This window comes from Chaetodon trifascialis, chromosome 21 (assembly GCF_039877785.1).
Source record: "Chaetodon trifascialis isolate fChaTrf1 chromosome 21, fChaTrf1.hap1, whole genome shotgun sequence".
NCBI classification, from domain to species: Eukaryota; Metazoa; Chordata; class Actinopteri; order Chaetodontiformes; family Chaetodontidae; genus Chaetodon; species Chaetodon trifascialis.
This window is the reverse complement of record NC_092076.1, coordinates 18,157,564-18,179,404: the sequence shown is the minus strand read 5'-3', so window position 1 is coordinate 18,179,404 and position 21,841 is coordinate 18,157,564. Positions and strand designations below refer to the sequence as shown.

General features: G+C 40.6%; 1 protein-coding gene across 2 annotated transcripts in view; it reads right to left on the bottom strand.

Moving 5' to 3' along the window:
• The window catches only part of LOC139350092 (zinc transporter ZIP11-like), a 122,101-nt gene extending 100,260 nt beyond the window's left edge, over positions 1–21,841 (bottom strand). Inside the window, exons 1-3 of one of the 2 annotated variants that reach the window (XM_070991190.1) lie at positions 21,811–21,841; positions 20,435–20,552; positions 19,412–19,450 (exon numbers count right to left, since the gene is read on the bottom strand). In XM_070991190.1, coding sequence (XP_070847291.1) covers positions 19,412–19,450; positions 20,435–20,542 — 147 coding nt within the window. In that variant the 5' untranslated portion in view covers positions 20,543–20,552; positions 21,811–21,841. The remainder of the gene's footprint in view (positions 1–19,411; positions 19,451–20,434; positions 20,553–21,810) is intronic. The other variant, XM_070991191.1, reaches the window with a different exon arrangement.

Below are 21,841 nucleotides of genomic sequence, written 5' to 3'. Positions count from 1 at the left end.
ATGTTATTAAATAGCACACATTTGGTTGTTTTAAATGTATTTTTTTTGTGATGGTGGTGTGTGGGGGCCATCAAACAGTAAGGCATAGCAAGACTTAAATGGCAACAATTTTCATTGACTATATAAAAATAGCTACTGTTTTCTTTGACTAAGATAAGTCTAATATGCTTGGACTTGCAGTCAGCTGAAACTTAACTGAAAAAAACAGGATGACGTTGACTAAATATGAGAAAATGAACACTGGTTTGTGCAGCCTCATTATAGAAATGGAGAGAACACTTTAAGATCTACTGCTTTGTGAACTGCTGCTCAGTCCCTGACGGAAACTCAAAAAAACAGACAAAACCAATTTTTACTCTGAGGACAAAAGGACTGGTTTTGGGTATAATAATGTGGTTGAAATAGAAAAGAGTTTCATCACACAAATGTGAGTGACTGTCGTGTATGGGGTTCAAAGCAGCAATAGGCAATATCACATGCTGGCAGCTCCAAATGACAGTGAGGGAGAACGGTTTGAAATATTTGTACTTCATTACTCAGAAGTGCTGGAATAACATGACATCACTTAACTTCTCACAGAACACTCATATCAGCCCGGCGGATCTGTGATACCAGAGGGCAAAGAGAGCCGAGGATTTTAACTTTACTGAGCATAACTTTCTCTGAGCATAGCCCTCGCTGGCTGCTATTCAAAAGACAATTTTGGAGGGACAGGTACCAGACTATCTGAGGATTTCAATAAGTAAATCTTACCTCATTCACCTGAGACATAATATTAGAAAATGCAATCTCCTTGTGTTTCCATCTCTTTATTTTTTCTGTCAATTTATTACCAGCAGTCTTTGTTCCTCTTCTTTTTCCGTTTCACTATCAGCAGTAAGCACTTCTGTTCTTTCTTTCTTTATGGTTCTTGCCTCTGATTTGCATTCCCAGCAGCCAAACCCCAGGTCCGTTCCACAATCTCAAGTCTCACTCATTAAGTCTAAATCCAGCACAGCCTCAAGGCTATTGAAACACCTGTCAAACACTGATGCCAGCTCCCAATTACTGCTTTGTTAGCTCAGTCTAGGCCAAATACTAAGCCTTTCACAACCAGTTTTAGATGTATACATGGAACACTTTTCCCCAAAAGTATTATATGAACATGTGAACAGAGCTGAATTCATTTTCATTTGCATTCATTAGCATAGGCATGTAGCAGAGGATTGTGCAAAAAACTGCAATCAGAAATTAACGTAGTTCTTATTGTTACTAGTTTTACTTCATTTTGATATTCTGACCTTATTGTCTGACAACTATTGCCTACGTGATCTGCATCTGTTAAACTACACTTGGAAAATGAGATTAGCAAGCACTTGCAGAGGCATATCCAGCCAAAAATTACATGCAAGACAGTACACGCAGCAATGCACAGGGCCCTCTTTGCTGATTTCAGAGAGGACCGTCGACTCCTTACATTCAGTTTCAATCTTCATCTTCGCTCGTCAGGACTGTTGGTGGGCAATTTGTCCTCCACTTTGGCCCAGGTTGAAATATCTCAGCAGTTAGTGGATAGATTGCCATTAAGTTATGTACAAACATTTGGAGTCTCAACAGTATATATCCATCTGAGTTTGGCGATCCCTTGACTTTTCATCCAGAACCACCATTTTTGCATTTTAGTCAAATGTCTTGACACCTACATGATAGATTGCCTTGAAATTATGTACAGCCATTCATGGTCCCCAGAAGATTTTGCCTGATTTTGGTGACTTTTCATCTATAATCATGACCAGGTGTAGGCTGGTAAACTAAGGAGTCATTTTGAAAAAATATCTTGCCAAGTATAACTTGTGGAATTGTGATCACCTGGAAATTTGGAAGTTTTGTTTTGTTTCTACTGTCTATAGATTTGGGTTAACAATTAAAACGCGACAGTTTGTTTACAGTGTGTCACATTTACAATTCTATTTATAGGATCACAATGATAGAATGATCTGCAGGAACAGGAATAAACAGGAAGACACACATCAGAATGTTGTAGCTTAATCAAACTACTCTCTTCTGGATCTCAAATTGCTCTAATCATTAAGGACTCAGTTCTAGACACCATAGGGTGCTCTGGTCTTACAATGCTTGAGGGCAATCATCTACATGCATGTAATCAATCCTGAAATTAGTGATTACCCTGCTGAGTTTGGAGGTTCCATGTGAGTACTGAATATCAATATATCATATGTGGATGTAGAAACCTTCAAATTAAAGTCAAAATAAAATCAGTATTTAAACCTTGTAGCCCTGGATTCACTTCAAATAAAATGTGCTCCAGCATAAAGCAGAAATCTAATTTCCCAAACACTTAATTGCACTGTATGTGTGTAGATTATAGACTGTAGATTATCAAGAGCAGAGAACAGCATAATTGCTCTGACTAGACTTTGGAGATATGCTAAGTCTGGTCTGTGTGTTCAGCATGCCTTTGATGTGAAATGTGAACGTGTTTGTGATGTTTTCAATTGTTATCTTAAAGTAAAGTAAATTAAACGATTTACTTAGAGAAAGCTCTTAAATTGAAAATGAGCTGACGGTGAGGATGGCACTGATGAGTTCCATCCCTTCGCTGTGTAAAGCAAAAATAAATAGTGAGCTATAGCCTTTCCTACGGGTGATTCATTGTCTTCTGGATGCTCGAGTTCTTCCAGTTTCTGAAATAGCTGCAGTATTTTCTCACCAGCCTTGGTTATGTGGCTCTATCATCTAATCACAGCCTGTGGCAAATGGAGAAATAAGATCGATAAGAGACAGTTTGATGGATTGCCAAGATAAAGACAGGCATAACACAATTGGATTACTGCCCTGCACATAAGTCCTACTTTACAAAGTGATCATTAGCCGGTTCTGTGAAGCACTTTGCAGGAAAGGTAAATATGTTCGTCATTAGGGGAGCAAGGGAGTCTATATCACACATGTCTTCATCTCACCATCTTGACCGTTTCCCTGTCCATAACCCACCAGCTTTCCAGATAGAGATTAGACTAAACTGAGTCTCTAGATAGTGCTTGGATTATCCTCTCAACATTTTACCAATTTCATCACTTTTTAATGGCCTGTATTCCCTTGTCAGTGCAAAATCTCCCAGGAAAGAAGAAGATGCTTCCATTTATTTTCCCTCTCCAATCAATTCATCTTCCTCCCTGACATATCTTCTATTCCATCCATCATGCCCCTGTTTATCTAGTAGCTTCTAACGTTCAAAGTGGTCCACTTTCTCCCACTTCATCTATGAGGTTGATCGATGTCAGTCCTTGGTTCCTGCATCTATCTCTCCATATGTCACCATATGTCTCACCTATTCTTTCTCATCCTGCACTTCAACCATCATTCAATTTATGCAATTTAACGCTCTCTGTAGGTCTACCTCAGTCATGAAGACCATGTAATCAATGGCCATAAATCTGGTTGTTTTATTCCAGAAAATTACAAAGTAAAACTACATGTATTCAGTGATTCCCTCAAATAGGCTCTAATAAAGTATTGTGAACGCGAAATACCAAAACTCCTCCATGACATCCAATTCGATGATTAAAAAAAAAAAGATGTCAGAGAGGATAACAGGACCAAGAGTCTGCAGCCATGACAGCACTCTATGGGGTTGTACTTTGGCACAGCGGTACTTTGAGCTGAATGCTAATGTCAACATGCACAAGTGCTCATAATGACAGTGTTACCATGCTGATGTTTAGCAGGCATAATGTTTATCATGTCAACCGTCTCAGTCTATTGTGTAAGCATGCTAACATTTAGTTAGAATTGATCAGGATGTCAGCACCAAATATCCCTGGCAATCAATCCAACAGTCGTTGAGACATTTAATGCGAAACCACACACGTCATGGTGGTGCTGGTGGAGAATTCCGGTGTCATTAAAGTCAGTGGGACCGCTGAGATTCAGTATTTTAAAGGATAAATGAAAACTTTGACAGGTGAAAAGTCAGAGGATCAACAAAGCCATTAGGCTTCATCCCTTGTGTGTACCATGAGCGTCATTACAAAATGTCACGGCAATCAATCCCCATATCAGAATCAATTAATATTGAGGACTTTCAACAGACAATCAGTGCTGTATTGATAAGTTCATAAGGTTCATTTGTAATCCAGCAACGACATCATATTTGAAGTGAACTACACTGACACCACTGAGGGTGATCAAATCCTCGAAAGGTCCATTATAAATCAGACTAAAATCAGAGATCTAAAAACAAGTCCACACTGACGGGCATGAACTGTCGATGGAGAATAGCCTTCTGCCATGTATTATTCAGACATTATTTTCCAGCCGCACTGACTGGATCGAAATGTAACTGTAAGTCATTCATCGATTAAAAACATAAAATGTTGCTGTTTGGGGTTTTGCTGCTCGACAAATTGAGCAACTCCTTTCATTATAGCCACAGTGGGTTATATGTTTCAGACTTGTTGCATTATTAATCATGAATATGATCAATGGATGAATCAGAAGTTGTAGCTCTACTATAGCTTCACGATCTACCACGACAAAGAATACAGCATCACCTAAAAATGTAAAGGATGTTTTTTCCACAACTAAGACAATATATTCAGAGCAGAAAGCGCTACTGATATCTGTGCATTTATTTTGCCACTATGGGGGATATTTAGTAAGGATTTGCAGCCCTTTTTATAAGTGCCCAACAGTCAAATTGCATATGACCTCAAAGACAAGCAGCACCACTGACTGCATGAATGCATGTTTGTGCGTATACATTATGTGGTTTAAGGAAGAAGAGCAGCCTCTGCGCCTGACTTATTATGGCCAACTGACCACTGCTACAGAAGATCAGGGATCAGGGAAAAGCGTACAACAGATAGCTGCTGTAACCATCTGTAATTGCTTTTTGTCGTGAATTGTTTGGAATATTTTGGTTTTTCTCTGTCCGATGGTCCACTTCTGGTCTACCCATGGTTGGAGTAGCGTTGCGATAGAAGCAAGCACGTGAAAGTCATCCAACATATGTTCATTCAATCAGTATTATTGGACTGCACCAAGTTTAACTGAGGAGAGGGGTGATTTCATTAGGGTTTCATTCAGTTTATTTATTTATTTTTTTCTAGTTCATTGTATCAGTTGTAGCAAGCACGCCTATGTAAAATAAAGAAATAAATTGTACAGAACATATAGAAATATATTTGAGATCATTTATCAGTCACTGTAAGCGGCTCGGTGGGTTCACATTATATAGAGACAGCTAAGGTCATTGAATGTGTGAAGGCTGGAGGGAACCTCTCTGCCGCTCCATCGTTTTCATTTTACCATTCTATACATCTCACTGCTGTCGGCTAGCATCCTTGTGAACTTTGGTTTTCCACTACAAACCCTACATATTGCTGCAAGTTCACATATGTAAAGTTACTTCACTGTAGCTCTCTGTCCATCACCATCACACATAAGAGCAGCGATGCTTTCACATGGTTGAACCTTTCTGTGGCCCATTCTGCTCGGATTCGTGCTCTTCCTGAGCTTGGCCGAAAGTCTCCCACAGATTTATCGTCTGTTTATAATTTCCCCTCACATACAGCCTTCCTCTTGCATACATACATGGTTGCAAATTTCTTCACTTTAAGGTTCAGACACAGAAAAAAAACTTTCCAGACATGCGTAACATAACCTGGAATTAGATCGTATTCATCAGCAGTTTATGCAAATCAGATGTCCTGCAACTGATTTACATCTGGACTTGTAGTAAATATCCCACTAAACTGAACAAATGCAACAGTGCCACATTTTGCACCCCTGATGGTAATTTGCAGCAGGTTTAGTAAATGTTCCCTACAGTATATTATTTTACACTGCTTTCACAATTTACCATACATGACTGCTTAATAATATAATATGCAATCATATTTTTACCAAGAGAAAACAGCCAAATTGTGCTGGACACGCACAAGAATCAGCCTTCACTACATTAAAACACATCCATAGTGAGCTGTGGTTACGTACATTTCAGTAAAGCAATACAGAAAGCGCACAGAAAAATAAGCCAGTAAGGCTTTCATTATCACAACACACACAGCAGCACAGCATGCACAGCAGCCTGGCAGACAGAATTGTAACAGCCAATGTAGGAGACTCTTGGGAGACTTACAATAAATCAGATTCTGCTCAAAACTGATCAAATAATGCGGGCATCAAAGAGTTGCCTCGCTCTCCATTCTCAAATAGAGCCAAAGAAACAAAGGCATTACACAATCTGACAAACATTACCAAAGTGTTCTGACTCTAGAAACCCGAGGAGAAAGCAATCACCTGTTGGGGTCCAGATCAAATTGTACATGTTCTTTTTGAGAGTCAAGGGAAAACAGGGGGAACCGTTCGCTCTGCACGTTGAAAAGTCTGCCACCAATCCTAATTCAGGTGAAAGCTTGACTATGAATTCTACAGCACTATGAAGCAGATGCATCAAAGCCCATAACATGATATCTTTCACAGATCACTCCCAATATCACTGAAGTAATCTGCAATATTTCAGAAAGAAATGAAAATAAAAACTGTATCTGGTAGAAATGGAACATTGAAGCAGGATAAATATACAGTATGAGGGCAGTTCTAGTAGAATTTGATTGTTGGAAAATGGCTCAAGTTAAACTGAAAGTCATGCATTAAAAAAGTAAGAGTAACATTAATTGTGCTAGGTGATTGCGTGCCAGTACTTCACACTGGTGAGAAAACATACTGTATGCAAGTGCATGGTTTGTGTTTCCATAGTGGCAGTCTGGGTACGCAGGTTTCCATTACTGTGAATAGCTAAGCGAGTAAAAGACGACTTCATTTCCAAAAGCCACAAAGCTAAAAATGACGTTTCTTCCACTGCTCCTAATACATAGGATGACTTAAAAGCTCAGAATTAAATTTCCTGCATGCATAAATAAAGGATAGCTTATTTGAATGGGTGAGAACCTGCTGCAAGCCGGATGCATCATCTACTGTATATATCTATGAGCGAGTTCAGGTAGATGACATCAGAATATGAAGTGGCAGTTTCAAGTTATCAACCAACACCAAAAGTCCAATTGAGCCCACAAGGAAGAAGAACTTAATGTTTGCCCACAGATCCTACTTGTGGCTGATCATTTAAATCTTTGGATTCCAGTGTTTAGTTGTACACTGCTTCCCATGTTTGTGAGAACAGAGCCTTAGTAATGATTGCAACTGTTCACTGATAAGAGATTTATACTATGATCAACATGAATTTAATATGAACTGTAACTGGCTGTATGCATTTACTTTTTAGATTTGTACCTCTTGCCCTGTGATCGACTGGCAACCGGTCCAGGGTAAACCCCGCCTCTCGCCCGTTGACAGCCGAGATAGGCTCCGGCCCCCTCGCGACCCCGAAAGGGATAAGCGGCATAGAAAATGGATGGATGGATATGTACCTCATTTGATGTGTAATATAAGGAGGTTTTGTATCGGAAGAGGTTTTACGTTCCTGTTACTACTATGTGTAAATTAAGAAAATGTCTGAGAGCATTTCTGGTTAAGGTTTGGACAGTGCCCTGTACGCCACACTGATGTCTTTTGCCAGTCACATGCCTGTTAAAGTGATGCTATTTGATTTTGTGTATTTCTGTTGTTTCCTGAAGCGAGGGAGGGACTTGTCGCAGATATTGATTTCTGTTTTCAGTAGTCAATAGCGTTGAATGTGTGTTGCATTAACAGAAGTTCCAACAGTCTTAATTTCTTGCTGTCATGCTCCAATTAGGACTGCGACTAACAACTAATTTATTACCACTTAATCTGCTGATTATTATCACGATTGTTTCGTCCATAAAATGTGAAAAAAAGAGACATCTTCCAATGACGTCCCAAAGACGTTAATTAATTAATTTTCTTTCAACTGACTAATCGATTAAGCAGCTAATCGTTGCAGCTCCAGCTCTAAGCATTGCCCACTTTAACATTCTTCCAGTTTCACACATTTACACCTCCAAGTTGTCAAGACTAATCCTGCTGGCAACCACACATTGCCCCCGGTGCAACTAAGGATTAAACGGCTCTTTTAAAGAGCATGTCCAGAGATCGCAGGAGATGGCGTCCTCATCCTTTTTCTTGTCGAGATTTTCAATCAATCACTGGTTCAAAGAACTTCCCCTACAGACTCGCTTCTCTAATCAGAAGGCTGCCACTTCAACTTGGTTGTAAAAGGTGCGAACCTGTGAAGAAAGAGTTGAACAAAGATTACTGAGCAAACGCCATGGGAAGAGGAGGAAAAGTCTAACAGTCAGTCTGTAGAAGCTACGCTGCCAATCACGCAGCACTGTGCTCTTGCAGGGATGTTAAGTTCGATATGACACACGATATCTCTGAATGCTAATGTGATCAGTGACATTCAGCCAATACTGCAGTTGCAGCAGGCTTTAAGAGGCATACAGACAGCAGCTCTCCATAACCCAAAGATAAAGTCATGTCTCACAACAGACTTCAAGGAAGGCAATACGTGTGTTTGGTGACAGGGATAATGTCTAGATTCATTCACACAGTCATTTCCTCATGCAAACACTGGATCCTACATGGAATGACCATGATTCAGTTAGTCTGATCTGCACTCAGCCATGCAAAGAAATACAGATAATCTGCTCATTCATGCAGGAATAATCAGAATATCTTATGCACAAATGTAGAAATCCCACAGTTTTTCTTCACACTCGCTGAGTTAAAACTATTGTTTGTCAGAGAAACCTGTTTAAGAAGATGCAAGATTCTCCTCCCTATTTTCATCAATACAGGAAAGAAAAGCCAAGAGCAAGTAGTAAAAGCAATGAGCAAGAAATGTAACCAGCTGCGAGGATAAGCATGTTGAGCTCCACCATGTATACCCCACACCACCCGAGCCTCCACTTGAAGCACGCTGTACCCGCTTCTTCATTTATACGTCCACACGGCCACTCGACAATGGGCTCTGGTCAATTCAATCACCTCTATGCAGTGTGAGAGACACTTGTGATGGAAAGCTAGAAGGACGACTTAGGAAAAAAAATGTTCATTTGAAATTCTATATATGCACCCGGAGGGGACGAGCTGAACCTTGATAATTAAGTCAGGCCTTGTAAGACTGAATTCACAGCACTTCTCTGAGAAACATACACAGACCTTACTGTTCCTCTTAGCTTTAAATATTCTGTACACGACAGAATATAAACGTACAGTAAGAGCATCTGTGCTGTCCATATGTTCTACAAATGTGCATGCGTGTGTGGGTACAATACTGCAAACCTTACTCTGATGGCTCATTTGCTGCTTTTCAAAGCAGAAATAACTCATTGAAATTGAAAGTAGCTATTTATTTTTACTGTCCCACAACATGCAAATATTTATATTTTGTGTACATCCAAGTCTGCATAACAGACAGAACAACCATACAGCAATGCTGTAATACATAATATTTATTTGTGATACTGTCGACCCCACAGCATGCATCTAGCAGCAGCATGGCAACAGAAATAAAGCCCTTATGGATGAATGCCTACACCTCTGCTGCAGCCTCTTAAGACTCGTTTTTAACCTTTTAAAGCCAAAAGTCACAGGAAAGCCTTTAGGAGCTGGTGTAGGCTGAACTCTGTAAAACACAATACCTTGAGAAAATCCCACACACGGTATAATTACATGAAATACTGTGTTTTGGCAGATCCCTCCCATTCACACTGGCTCACGAGCGTTTGTGCATCACACAGGCCACTGTTTTCTTTCAGCACATGAATTACATGATAAAAATCTCTGTGTTCTCCATATGGGTGGGCAGTCGACCAGCTGGAGCCAGAGAATGACATGCATTAGTTCGTGCGTCAGTTTCAGACCGAGTAACTTTCCTTGGAGTAAATGGGCTGCCATGTACAGATTCTTCATCCAAGCTTCAATACAGACTCAACTTAACTGTATTTTTACTGGCAGCCAATCTCCACAGTGCCTCAGTCTCAACTGTTAAGAGTAATGGCTTCGTTTCTGGCTGAGAAAGCTCCATCATCTGTTGTTTTATTTCTAAAAGTTTTAGATTGAGTCGTTTTTGCAACGGCAACAAAAACCTATAAAAGCATCTACAGGGTGAAAACTGGGATTAAAATAGTAAATCATATCTGTTATCTTCTCAAATGAGGGAAGAATGAAAAGTGGTCTCAGCAGTAGTGCCATCAGGTTCCATATTTATTCACTCCAAATCATCTCCACAGATACTGTGTTTGACTACAAGAGAGAAGACTACTTCCTGACAGCAGGAAGTGATAGCGATGTAAATTCTGAAACTTCCTAGAAGCTCTCTCAAAAAGATGTGGATCTTTCCTTGTTAATGAGTTTAATGAAATGAAGTTATTCTTAACGGTCCTAACAGGTGTGAATCCAACATTTTCACGTGAAACAAGCAAAACTTTTTTTTTTTTTTTTTAGCTAAAACTGATAAAAAAAAAATCAAAAATGTAATTTAATTTCTTATCATCGGGTTATTTGGTTTGCTGGAGCCTTTGCATCACATCTCATAGGCTTCATGAGTGGATATGGTTTGCTCAGTCGTGGAGACCACAGTTGTTATGATCCCCCCCCGATAGATGACTTCCTGTTATCACGAGTGACACCACATATCAAGTGAAAACAACGACCTCCATGACAACTGTGCTTCCTTTCATCCACCGATGAAAGGCAAAAGATATGGCTCAATTTTTTATCAAGAGGTTAAAGAATGAGGCTTCAAGCTCAACTGATGATCTCCTTCCAAATGACATTCCACTTGCTTTTTCGGCTTCCACTAGTTTTCTTTAACTGAGGTCTCTATTATTAATGTGCATTTATGTAATGGCTTGTCACTGCTGTTGGTCTCCTCTCATCGTCTATGCACATTTGTGCCTCATGTGGACTCAGGCCATCCAGCTACGACATCAAGAATCATGCACGCAAAATCCATTACATGTGTTGAGACCGCGGTATTAATTAATTAGTGTCTTCATTTTTGCTCAGACCAGTGATTTTATGTATTAATCACACTGACAAGGAGAGCGCTTATTTTCTTTATCACATGGCGGGGACATTGAAGATGTGTGGTATTGCAGCTCTGATGGGCAATAAACGCACTGACATCCCACGGTTTCAGCCATTTTTTTCTCGGTGAATACTGAACATAAATTGCAAAAACTCATTTTCAGAGGTTTGGTGGGTGGAGTGATACTGTGCTAAATCCTGGAGAGACAGAATTCCTGTCATAGGTTAGTAAAAGGAGCAAACATGCATTTTTCTGGGAACTTTTCTGAGAAGTATGCAACTTTTTGGAACCAGTTATAGGAAGCATTTCCTTCAGCATGAACCGAGAACTTTGGAGCTTTCTGGGGGTGTATTTCTGGTCCGTTCAGAAATAAAAATGATGACTGACTATGCAAACTACAGTGCACTGCTCTTTCTTCCAACCCCCAGGACAGGAAACACCTAAAGTAACACAAGTCATTTATACTGGCTACTACTTTTTGAAGGAAACATAATATCAGCTGGATTACGTTCACTGGCAGCCGTTTGTTCCAATGCAGCAGGTAGTGTGACGTTATGACACAGCAGTGAAAATTTATCAGCCAATGAAAACTATTTGTACATGATTGGAATACATAAAAAAAACAGCTGGAGCCCCTTCATAAATCGCCTGGGGAGGAATTACTGTTGTATCAAGAGAGCCCTGAAAACCGTTCCCGGATGATAACTTAAAGGGAGAGAAACTGGGCCTGAATGTTGCCCACAAACGTCATTCTCAGTAACTGTTTTCTCTAACACGTCTGTCCAAGCAAAAAACAGTACCATTACCTACAGCATGCCAAGAGAGGTGGGACTGGAAGGAACCCAAGAAGGAAGGAGGATAAATAGAGATAGAAAAAAAGAAATTATCATAAGTTGTTATTCTTTGTCTGCAATCACAGCTGAGAGACGCTGTGTTCCGGGACCGCATGACGTGAATTTCTGCTGTGACAAAGACTGTGTGGCATGTCTGAGTGTGTGTGTGTGTGTGTGTGTGTGTGTGTGTGTGTGTGTGTGTGTGTGTGTGTGTGTGTGTGTGTGTGTGTGTGTGTCCATCTGTAGCTGAATCTGTGCATGTTCGCATGTGTCGGATTCGGGGGGGCAGCAGATGTAAAGCATGGGAACAGGATGGCATGTGAATCACATGAGACGCAAAAAGCATGACACATGCAGGTCAAGGAACACCCACTGAGCCTCACACACACACTCACATGCACATACAGACACACACAACCCTGTGCTTCTATCCATGTAAGGACCCTCACTGACATATTCATTTGCTAGCCTCTTACCTTAACCTTAATTTCAAACAGCCCTTGGAAGTTGTGAGAGCCACTTTTTATGTTAGACTTAAAAGTATGTGCAGGTTCTGAACATGGCTGCCCTACTGGGAAATATGTACAAAGTATAAATGCAACCCTTTTTTTGTTTTGCTTTCATGAGTTTCTGAGACTTTATGTATTGTTACGAAAGGCTTATTTCTCTCAAATTTTGTTCCCAAATCTGTGCTACTGAGCACTTTGCCAAGATAATTCATCCACCTGACAGGTGTGGCATATTACAATGCCGATTAAACAGCATGATTATTGCACAGGTGTGCTTTGGGCTGGTCAAAGCAAAAGGTCACTCTAAATTGTGCAGTTTTATCACACAAGACAAAGCCACAGGTGTCAAAAGTTATAAGCGAGCAAATTGCATGGCTGACTGCAGGAATGTGCACCGGAGCCTCAGAACTGAATGTTCATTACACTACCATAAACCATCTTCTGTGTCATATCCGAGAATTTGGCAGTATGTCCAGCCGGCCTCTAGACCGCCTTGAACCACGGCAGAAAAAGACTTAAAGCTTTTATTATTTTAAACTCATGAAAAATGGAACAAGAAACAGAGGTATAGTGTTTAATTTTTGTTTGGTTGAGGCAGAGGTCCAGCTTCAGTGAACACTGTGCTGCAGTGTGAACACATAAGGTGTGACGTTGTGTCCTGAGTGCAAATACAGCACATACAAAACCATGTGCAAATAGTGTTTTAATAGAGTGCAGTGAGTGCAACACAACAGCCCTGTCTGAGATGAGCCGCGGCTACATCAATTGCATGGCTTTAACAAATCTGCATATGCACAACAGTAGAGACCATTAGCTGTTGGTTTTCCTCTCACATTTGAACCTGTTGTTCATCTTACTAACAAATATTCTGTGCATGACAGTCGCTCAGCAGGCTATGTTTTCATGAGTCATCTCAAGATTTTTACCTGCAGTAACATTCGACAGATGAATTTCTCTCAATATGGCATTTCAACAGACTCACACAACTAACAAGTATATCTTTTTTTGTCCTTGCACAAAGAAAAATGCTGCAAATATCAAAACACACACAGCCCCTACAGGACTGGTCCATCCCTCAGGTCGAGTCCCCCTGGTGGCCTGGCGCACTTCCGTTTTGTGGAGTGAATTTGCAGCGTTTTTCTTTTGCATTTGTTTTGTGTGTTTGTAAGTTTTTGCTTCTGCTTCGTTTCTGTGATTGCAGCATTTTTCTCATGCAACGTTTTTCTGTTGCATTTGTTTTATGTGTTTGTATGTTTTTGGCTTTGCATCATTCCTGTGTTTCCAGCGTTTTGCCGTTTGCGCGTTTGTGCTTGTCGGCACAAACGACAAGCACAAACGCGTCAATGAAATAACCAATGCCATAACACACTTTGACACTGTGTTAAATTGTGCTCATGAACTTGAATGTTCAAATTGTACCGACGAGTTGCGGTGTTGATGTCCAATTGTTAGAAATGTAGTAGAATTATCAAACTTGCAGCAGTTGTTTAAAGAGATAGTTCAGGTTACACAAGGCACTAATGCATATTCAGTGTATTACCCAAAGTCGTCAGCACGTCCCCAGTTTGGAGAGGCAGAGTAGAACCGACACGGAAGCTACGCAATGTGCCGCTTTAGATGTGCTCCGCAGAAAAAAAAAAAATCAGTTCAGGTGCTATATTTAGAACATTTTCAGTGTTTCAACTTGCTATCAGGCAGCTTTTATTTGCAGGTCTTTAGCACTATCTTGCCTAATGGTCAAGTGCGGCAGTGCTCTCCAGCAAGTGCAGAAAATATAAAACCAAAGGAAAGTGCTGGCTGATGTGAACTTGTTTGCTTGAATGTAACAAACATTCATTTACATGCAAAATCAGATATATCATGTTTAAAACTGGTAATGAAGTCTGAGACACTGCAGAAGGTAGTGTGTCAAATGGCTATCAACTAATGAAGACATCATTATCAATAGAGCTGACAAAGCAGAGCAGTTTTAGTGTGGAGCAGAGACCAGCATATCACAGAGGCCAGGCAACAGCTGGATAACCGTGACTACTATGAGCCCTACTTGTCAAACCCAATTGAACAAATGCTCCAACAGGCAAAGAATGAAGAGTGGATTCTGCAGAAAGAAAAAACGATTTTCTATTGTGTAGGAGTCCAAAAACCCCTCCTTTCTACATGCTTATTAAAATACACAAGAACTTGGAGAATCCAGCAGGGAGACTTATTTGTGTCCCTGGTGCATTCTGACTAAATGAGTCACTTACAGAAGCAGCAAATGTTATATCAAGTCATTTGTGTTAGTTTTACCATCTTATATTCAAGATAGCATGCATGTATTGAATGAAACCAAAGCCATAAAGAACGCATCATTTTAGTGGAATCACTATAGTAATACTGACCATAAAGAGGGGTTAGAGGCTTTATCACTTTACTTAGAAGAGAGACAACAGGAGCAGATGCTGCTGCTGCTTTTATTTGGCAGCACTTAGCGATGGCAGCTTGTTTTGCATCTAATTATTCTAACCTGTTTATTCTGGAAGGAAACACTTGTGTTTTCCAGCCCAAATGTCTACTTGGTCAAAATTATGTGGTGGGAGAGGTACATAGATTATATTCTCTTATTATGGTCTGGGTCAGAGAGAGAACTTCTACAGTTTCAAACAACAGTATTTTGAGGCTTAGCCTGGAGTTCTCTTTAACTGAAATCCATGTTGTGACCTTCAGATTTTAAAAGAGGACGATGGAGATTTACATAGATCTATATTTAGAAAACCAACTGATCCCAACACCAGGCAGTTTCCATCCCCAAAGGTCGATTGACAATATACCTTTTGGGCAGCTTAAGAGACTCAAATGCATTTGTGACACAGAAGAAGACTGGGACATATTGAGAAGTGACAGTTCTCTCAGTGAAGCTCCTCCACATGCCCCTACCATCGACTTAAGAAGAGCCTAACAATTCATGACAAACTTGTCAAGAATCGCCTCCCCCCTATGCAACATAACACCTGCTTTAGCATCACAGCAGGTAACCACAGTGCTCAAATTGCAACCATTGTGGTAACATGATTCAATTACTCTAACAAAACATCAGGTCCTAAGTTTAACATAACGTCACTGATCGATTGCAATACCTCGTATGTGGTCTACAGACTCCAGGGTCCATGTGGCTGCTTTTATATTGGGAGAACTACGCGTAAACTAAAGGCAGGACTGGCCCAACATAAACATGCTATAAGAAGTGGTGACCCCCAACATCCCAGGGTTCCACTCATTAAGAGGCTCACCATGGCGTTTGCAATATGCTTAAGAGATCAGCCACAGACTGCAGAGAAAACTCAATAAGCAGAGGAGACAGATTAAAAAGGCTCCTACAAAGAGAATCGTTTTGGATTTGCACACTGAAAGCTACGCCCAGGTTTGAATGGGGAACCTGATTTCTCTCCATTTCTGTAACTGCCCTTTGTTTAGAAACGATGATTCCCTGTTTTGCCTTTGTGCATTGAATATTAAGATGCTGTGTATATTTGTTGCTTCTGTGTGTGTACAGTATTTGTAGTAGTTTGCTAGTTGTGAGGTCCTCTGTTGCCGATCATACAAGACGACAACTATCTTGTATTTGCCCTGAAAAAGGCCTCAAGGGCTGAAACACGTACGCATGTTCTGTGCTGAAATTAACAGTCATGCATCAGGGAAGGCTTCTTAATTCACTACCTTCTCGAGTGCCTCAGATTTCTCTACCAGTCCTAAACTATTTGGATCCCCAAACTGAAGAGCACCAGAAGGACACCATTTGCAAGCACTCCTTGCAACCTGGTTTTCTTGTTTTGCCTGAGGTCATATCCTGTCAACATTTTCAACTCATTAAGTTATTGCTAATATTTACCAAAGAGGGATTTTCATTTCTGACAGCGACAATATTCGCTGACTGGAAGTTATCACTTCTACTGTTTGGATTTTTATATATTTTTTTAAATATAACTATTGATAGCTGTTGCAACTTAAAGATGTTGTTGACTGACGAAGGTCTATGACCAAATAATTACATTTTCAATAAACTTAGTGATGACGCTACGAAATATTTGGTTCTTTGAGATCAGTGAAAGATCTGAAATGGATTTACGGTGAGGAAAAATACTCATGGAATCAGCTAGTCCCTCAGAGCAGCTTCCAAAGAACAGCATCATACGGAGGGGTCAGGGTCAAACGCACCACATCATTACAGAAAAAGCTGTAGCCCGTTCCTTGCTAGTCACTCGTCGGATGAGACTGCTCGAAATGAGATTTGAGACCAAAGTAAAAGCTTGTCAGACTGTGAATGAGTGTAATTGCTATGCTTTGCACAATGAAAAAAAAAAGAAAATTATGAAGTACAAGGGCAGGAAAAAGCGGTTTGAGTGACAAAAGGCATGCCTGCTTCTCCTGAGCATTATCCAGCACTGAAAATAGCACCATCACTTAATGCAGTGGAACACTCACGTCCTCAGTATCTGCCTCTGCTCCTTCACTGCTCCACTCTTTGTCTGACCTTGTTTCACTGCGGCCAAAAACCAAGGCTGGTCGGGACATTCTTCGAAAGCGACATAGAGGGAAAAACGATCTGCTTCTCTCCTCTTCCCATGTCCACTCAGCTCCACAGGTATTTTTTCCTCAGAAAGCTAAATGCCTGGAGAGTTGAATTTGTCCAATATAAAAGCCACATGGAGGAGCAATCTTGCCACTTGGCACAGCCAGATCTCAGAGGCACAACATCAGTGACTGTGGAGGACTGCTGTTTACAGTCTGCATTCAACAAGCACAAAGCTGGCAGCAGTTAGCCTCTCTCCATCCATATATCCTGTATTAGCGCTTTAGACGGTTTACCTTTTTTTCCACAGATACACACACACACAGTAACACATACCAAACGGGAGCAGTTATTCAACAAAATTTTAAATAAAAAAAGACAGATGTTCCAGTCCTTTGTGCATTCTGCGAAGACACCAACTGCTACTAACTTTGAATGTTGACAGGATTGTCAGGGCCAAAAGCTTACATAGAATATGCAGGGTGAGTATGAATAATTGACTTTCCTGTTCAAATGAATTACTGGAAAAGCACATTATGCCAACAAGAGTCTGTAAAATTGGAGAGACTCTCCCAACATGTCTCAATTATTCATAGTATTCACGCAGAGTTTCCCGGTTAATCAAAAATATGTTTCAGAAAGATATGCTGCTCACAAAATTGGATAAAAGTGCAGCAAATGATTGACCAAATCACCTCACAGTTTTTCCCCATCAATCTCTGATTTCATTTGAATGTATAAGAGCATCAGCATACCCTGGGATGGAACTGAAAACTGAACTGTTAAGACCAAAACAGAAAACAGAGATAACTAAGATAAGGGCTGATTGAGATTCGATCTATCTTTTCTGGCGTTCTCATCCTCAAGGAAGCGTGGACGATCCTTCATCATGTGGCATTAGTCTTATCAGCTCGCTCATCTGGGCCGGTGATGATCACCAAACTTGGTATCGCCAGGAGGAATTGTAATTTAAGTTTTCAAAGGGATTTAAAACCATCCATTTCTTGTGGTAACTTATGAAGCTGTCTACAAGACAGACGCTCTGAAAATGAAGGTTATCATTTAACAATGCAAGGAACTGGAAAATCTAATTAATGAAAATGTTTTTTAGATTTGGGGCACGTTGGAAAGACCACAGGGCTAAGCTACTGTGTTTCATTAAGTCTGGGGGGAGATTAATCTAACGTTTTATGAAAATTATGAGAGTATATTGCAGACAAGGGACACACATAATGTAAAAAAAAAGAAGACATATTTTGTCTGCAGATGCAGGAGGCAGATATTTTAGCTTTGATAACGCCACTGTACAGCTTTGTAAACCACCAAACAGCAGACAGACAAAATTAGCAATTAGCTGTTGAACATAATGGAACATTTAGCTGATATGAGGCAGACAGATATTCTTTCTCACGAGTTGCTGGAGACCAAAACAGAACTAAGAGGGTTGTGGACATTGGACTTGCTATGTGGCCAGAAACATAACTCCATATGAATTCTAATGTTGCTCCATGCCTGCATACATACATGTCAGCAGGCAACTGGATCCTTACACATTAGCCAAATGAACTTAAAATCTCATGTTGTGTTTGACACTTCTCACCTAACACAATGCGTGCAGCTGTCTGCAGAGTGTGCAGAGTCTTCTTACTCTGAGACACCTAAATATCACAAGTTGAAATGTGAAAGCAACATAACAATAACACTTGTATATCTTTTCACGTTACATTTCATATCTGTAATTATATCTTTGATGGCCAACAACGACAAAAGAGCAACCACAACATCCAGAAACAGGTGTGAAGGCACTGATGCTGACTCACCTTCAGTCAACTTGTGTCCCTCTAAGCTTTCACATTGTTTCAGCACACAACAGGAAAAATGAGTCATATCTCTCTTGTAAGAACTTGTAAAAAGTTAAAACAGCCATGCCGCTCCTAAAGGAATCCCAGAGTATTGGACAAGATAACTTCCATGGGTTTGAAAACCTTAAAAAGCAATTTTACTATTTTAATAAGCATCACTTTGGGACTTCACATATCTGTACCGCTTTAGATTTGCTGCCGTCTTCTTACTCTGAGACACTTCATGAATATCAGCCGTGAACTGTTTCTCCCTCAGGAAATCAAAAACTGTAATTGTAAGAGTCCGATTGTGGGATTTAGAGGATGCATTTTCTATTATGGCACAATACCTCTTTACACACGATAAGGCCAAGAATACCTTAAGGGGAACACTTATCTCAAACTTCCAAGAATTAATGCGGCATCTGGATGTGTCAGGCTTTGTCTGCCTCTGGAAGAAACTCTGGCTGCCCACAGTGAAACATTCACAAACCCATCACATTCAGCTTCCTCCTACCTGTGCTGTAAGTGTGTGCGTGTGTGTGTGAGAGAGAGAGAGAGAGAGAGAGAGAGAGAGAGAGAGAGAGAGAGAGAGAGAGAGAGAGAGAGAGAGAGAGAGAGAGACACACAGTGTGGTTTGGCTCAGAAGCAATCTAACTCACCCCAGCTGCAAAGCCTAAACTTCCATCCAAGATGCGCTTCTGGAAAGAGCAGACCAGACAAGAGAGAGAGATTGAGAACGTCTTACTGTTGACTGAACTGGCAAAAAACGCAATATGGCCCGAGAGTAATAAGAAAACAGCACTCTGTCAGTCTACGAGCTTCATGTGATGCGCTGCAACACACTCAGTTATACTGGCAGTCCTCGGCTCTTGGCAGCAGCAGCTGAATGGCTGAGAGGATTTAAAAGATGTTGTCTTAAAATAAATAATAAAAACATTGGTTCATTTATGTGCTGTTTTCATCCAGATGCTGTTTCCTCGCTGATATATCTGATCAATTGTGTGTTCAGATGAAGCCGCGCTGTGACAGCCTGTTTACACAGGAGGCGTTTCAGACGCATTTTTCACTCATCCGTCTCATCCGTGTCTGGCCGGGTGTTTACTCTGGCCACGCAGGAGCCCAGAGCGGATTCTAACGCTTCACGTCCATTTTCTTCTGTTTTAGCCTCACAAACGCAGGTGACATACTCTCAACACTGCGCACACACGGAGCTGCTCTGCTCAGGTGCATTACACGCAGACATTACATAACATGAAGAACATCCACATTTCTAGAAAGATTCTGACACTTTGGAAAACAGTTTTTTTTTCTTTTCTTGCCAAGAGATGAGAAGATCAATATCACTCTTATGTCTGTTATTTAAATATGAAATTATTGCTCACCAAAGGTTAGCCTATCTTAGCTTAGCATACAGATTGGAAGTAGAACCTAAATGAACAGATTTTTGTTTGTGTGACTTAAACATGTTAATCAGTGAGATTTAAAGGTGTTGGAACAGCAGGCGGACAGTTTTACTTTTGGGCAGACTCCCCGAGTCTTAATGCTAAGCTAGGCTAACCCTGCTAGCTCCAGCTACATCATTACCATACAGATGTGGGAGTGCTATCTACTCAACTAATTCTTGCAAAGACAGTGGCGAAGTGCAAAGTCAGGCTCCATATGTTTGTGGGTTCATGCAATACCTGTCGGCTGGAGAAGACAAACACCAGGGCTGCTCCGGCAGCAGTCAGGCCCCAGGTGAACAAAGTCCCCAGCAGGGCCTGGGTCATGGGGCTGTAGCCTTCCAGCATGGTGCCAGACCTGGACGGACAACACACATGCACACAAACACATACCATGGCACATTCACATTATGTTGGAGGATGTGGCACATGATATCTTGTTCTCATCTCTCTGGATGGAAAGAACAGGAGGAGGAAAACAGAATGGGTGGAATGTGTCACACACTAAAGAAAATCAATGTCCCCATCGTACAGACAGCATTTCCAATGCCGCCGAAATGTGAACGCAGTAACACTTGTATATCTTTTCATATGTCACATTTCATATTTACAATTACATCCATGATGGATAAGAATGACACAAGAGCAACCACAAGACCCAGACACAGGGGTGAAAGTACTTCTGCTGACTCATCTTCAGTCAACTTGTGTGTGTTTGTTTCAGCATACAACAGAGCAAATGAGTCATATTTTATTTGCACAAAAGTTAAATATCCTGTTTTCATTTGCGTACAGGTTCCCAAACCTGTTGGAACTGGCCGACCACTTCTCAATGAACAGTTTATACAGCCTACAATACAATTAGGATTCTGCTACAGTAAATGCAATAGACAGTAGGTGCTGTGAATGCTAGGTTGTCACTTTAGCATTCATACTGCAAAATACTTGAACTTTTAGCTTGTTCAGCTTTTTTATGTGTAGGAAGAAGAATGTGTTATTTCCTCTGTGAAAAGAGCCATGGTCTCACTTTAAGGGAGCATAAGCTAGCGACTTTTCACATTCACTTGCGGTACATAGATATGTGTTGCGACAACTGGAAATTTTTAAGTAGTACGTAAGCTGAGACTGCTTTCATGTAATCCTCTCATGTCATTCTCATGAGTGCGTGAATAAAAAAAACATGCAGTAGGATTCCTTACCGCACAGTTGCACCGAAAGCTGTTTTCATAATGCATAGACGACTAACAACGTCAGATAGTGAATATGGCTTACACAAACTTGTATTCATCTCATTAATGCTGCATGTTTTTTACATTTATTTCTGTCGACAAACACTGCATAAACTGCTTTAATGTTGCTGCATTAATATAGTGTAACTCGTTTAACTGAGTTGCACTGCAGCATTTCTACTGTAACTGACGTGACTAACCTATATTCAGAGCCAGCCGGCTAACTTTAAAGGCTCGCTCGCGTTGCATTATATAACAGCACGGTTAAAATTCATTCAAACTCCATTTGTAGCATTATGAAACAACATGCATTTATTCGGCATAGCTGAATTTTACCGTAAATTTACGTTATCGTTAATGTTGGGCAATAGCTTGAAGTTTACTCACTTCTTTCCAGCTGCACCTCGACTCTTCTGTA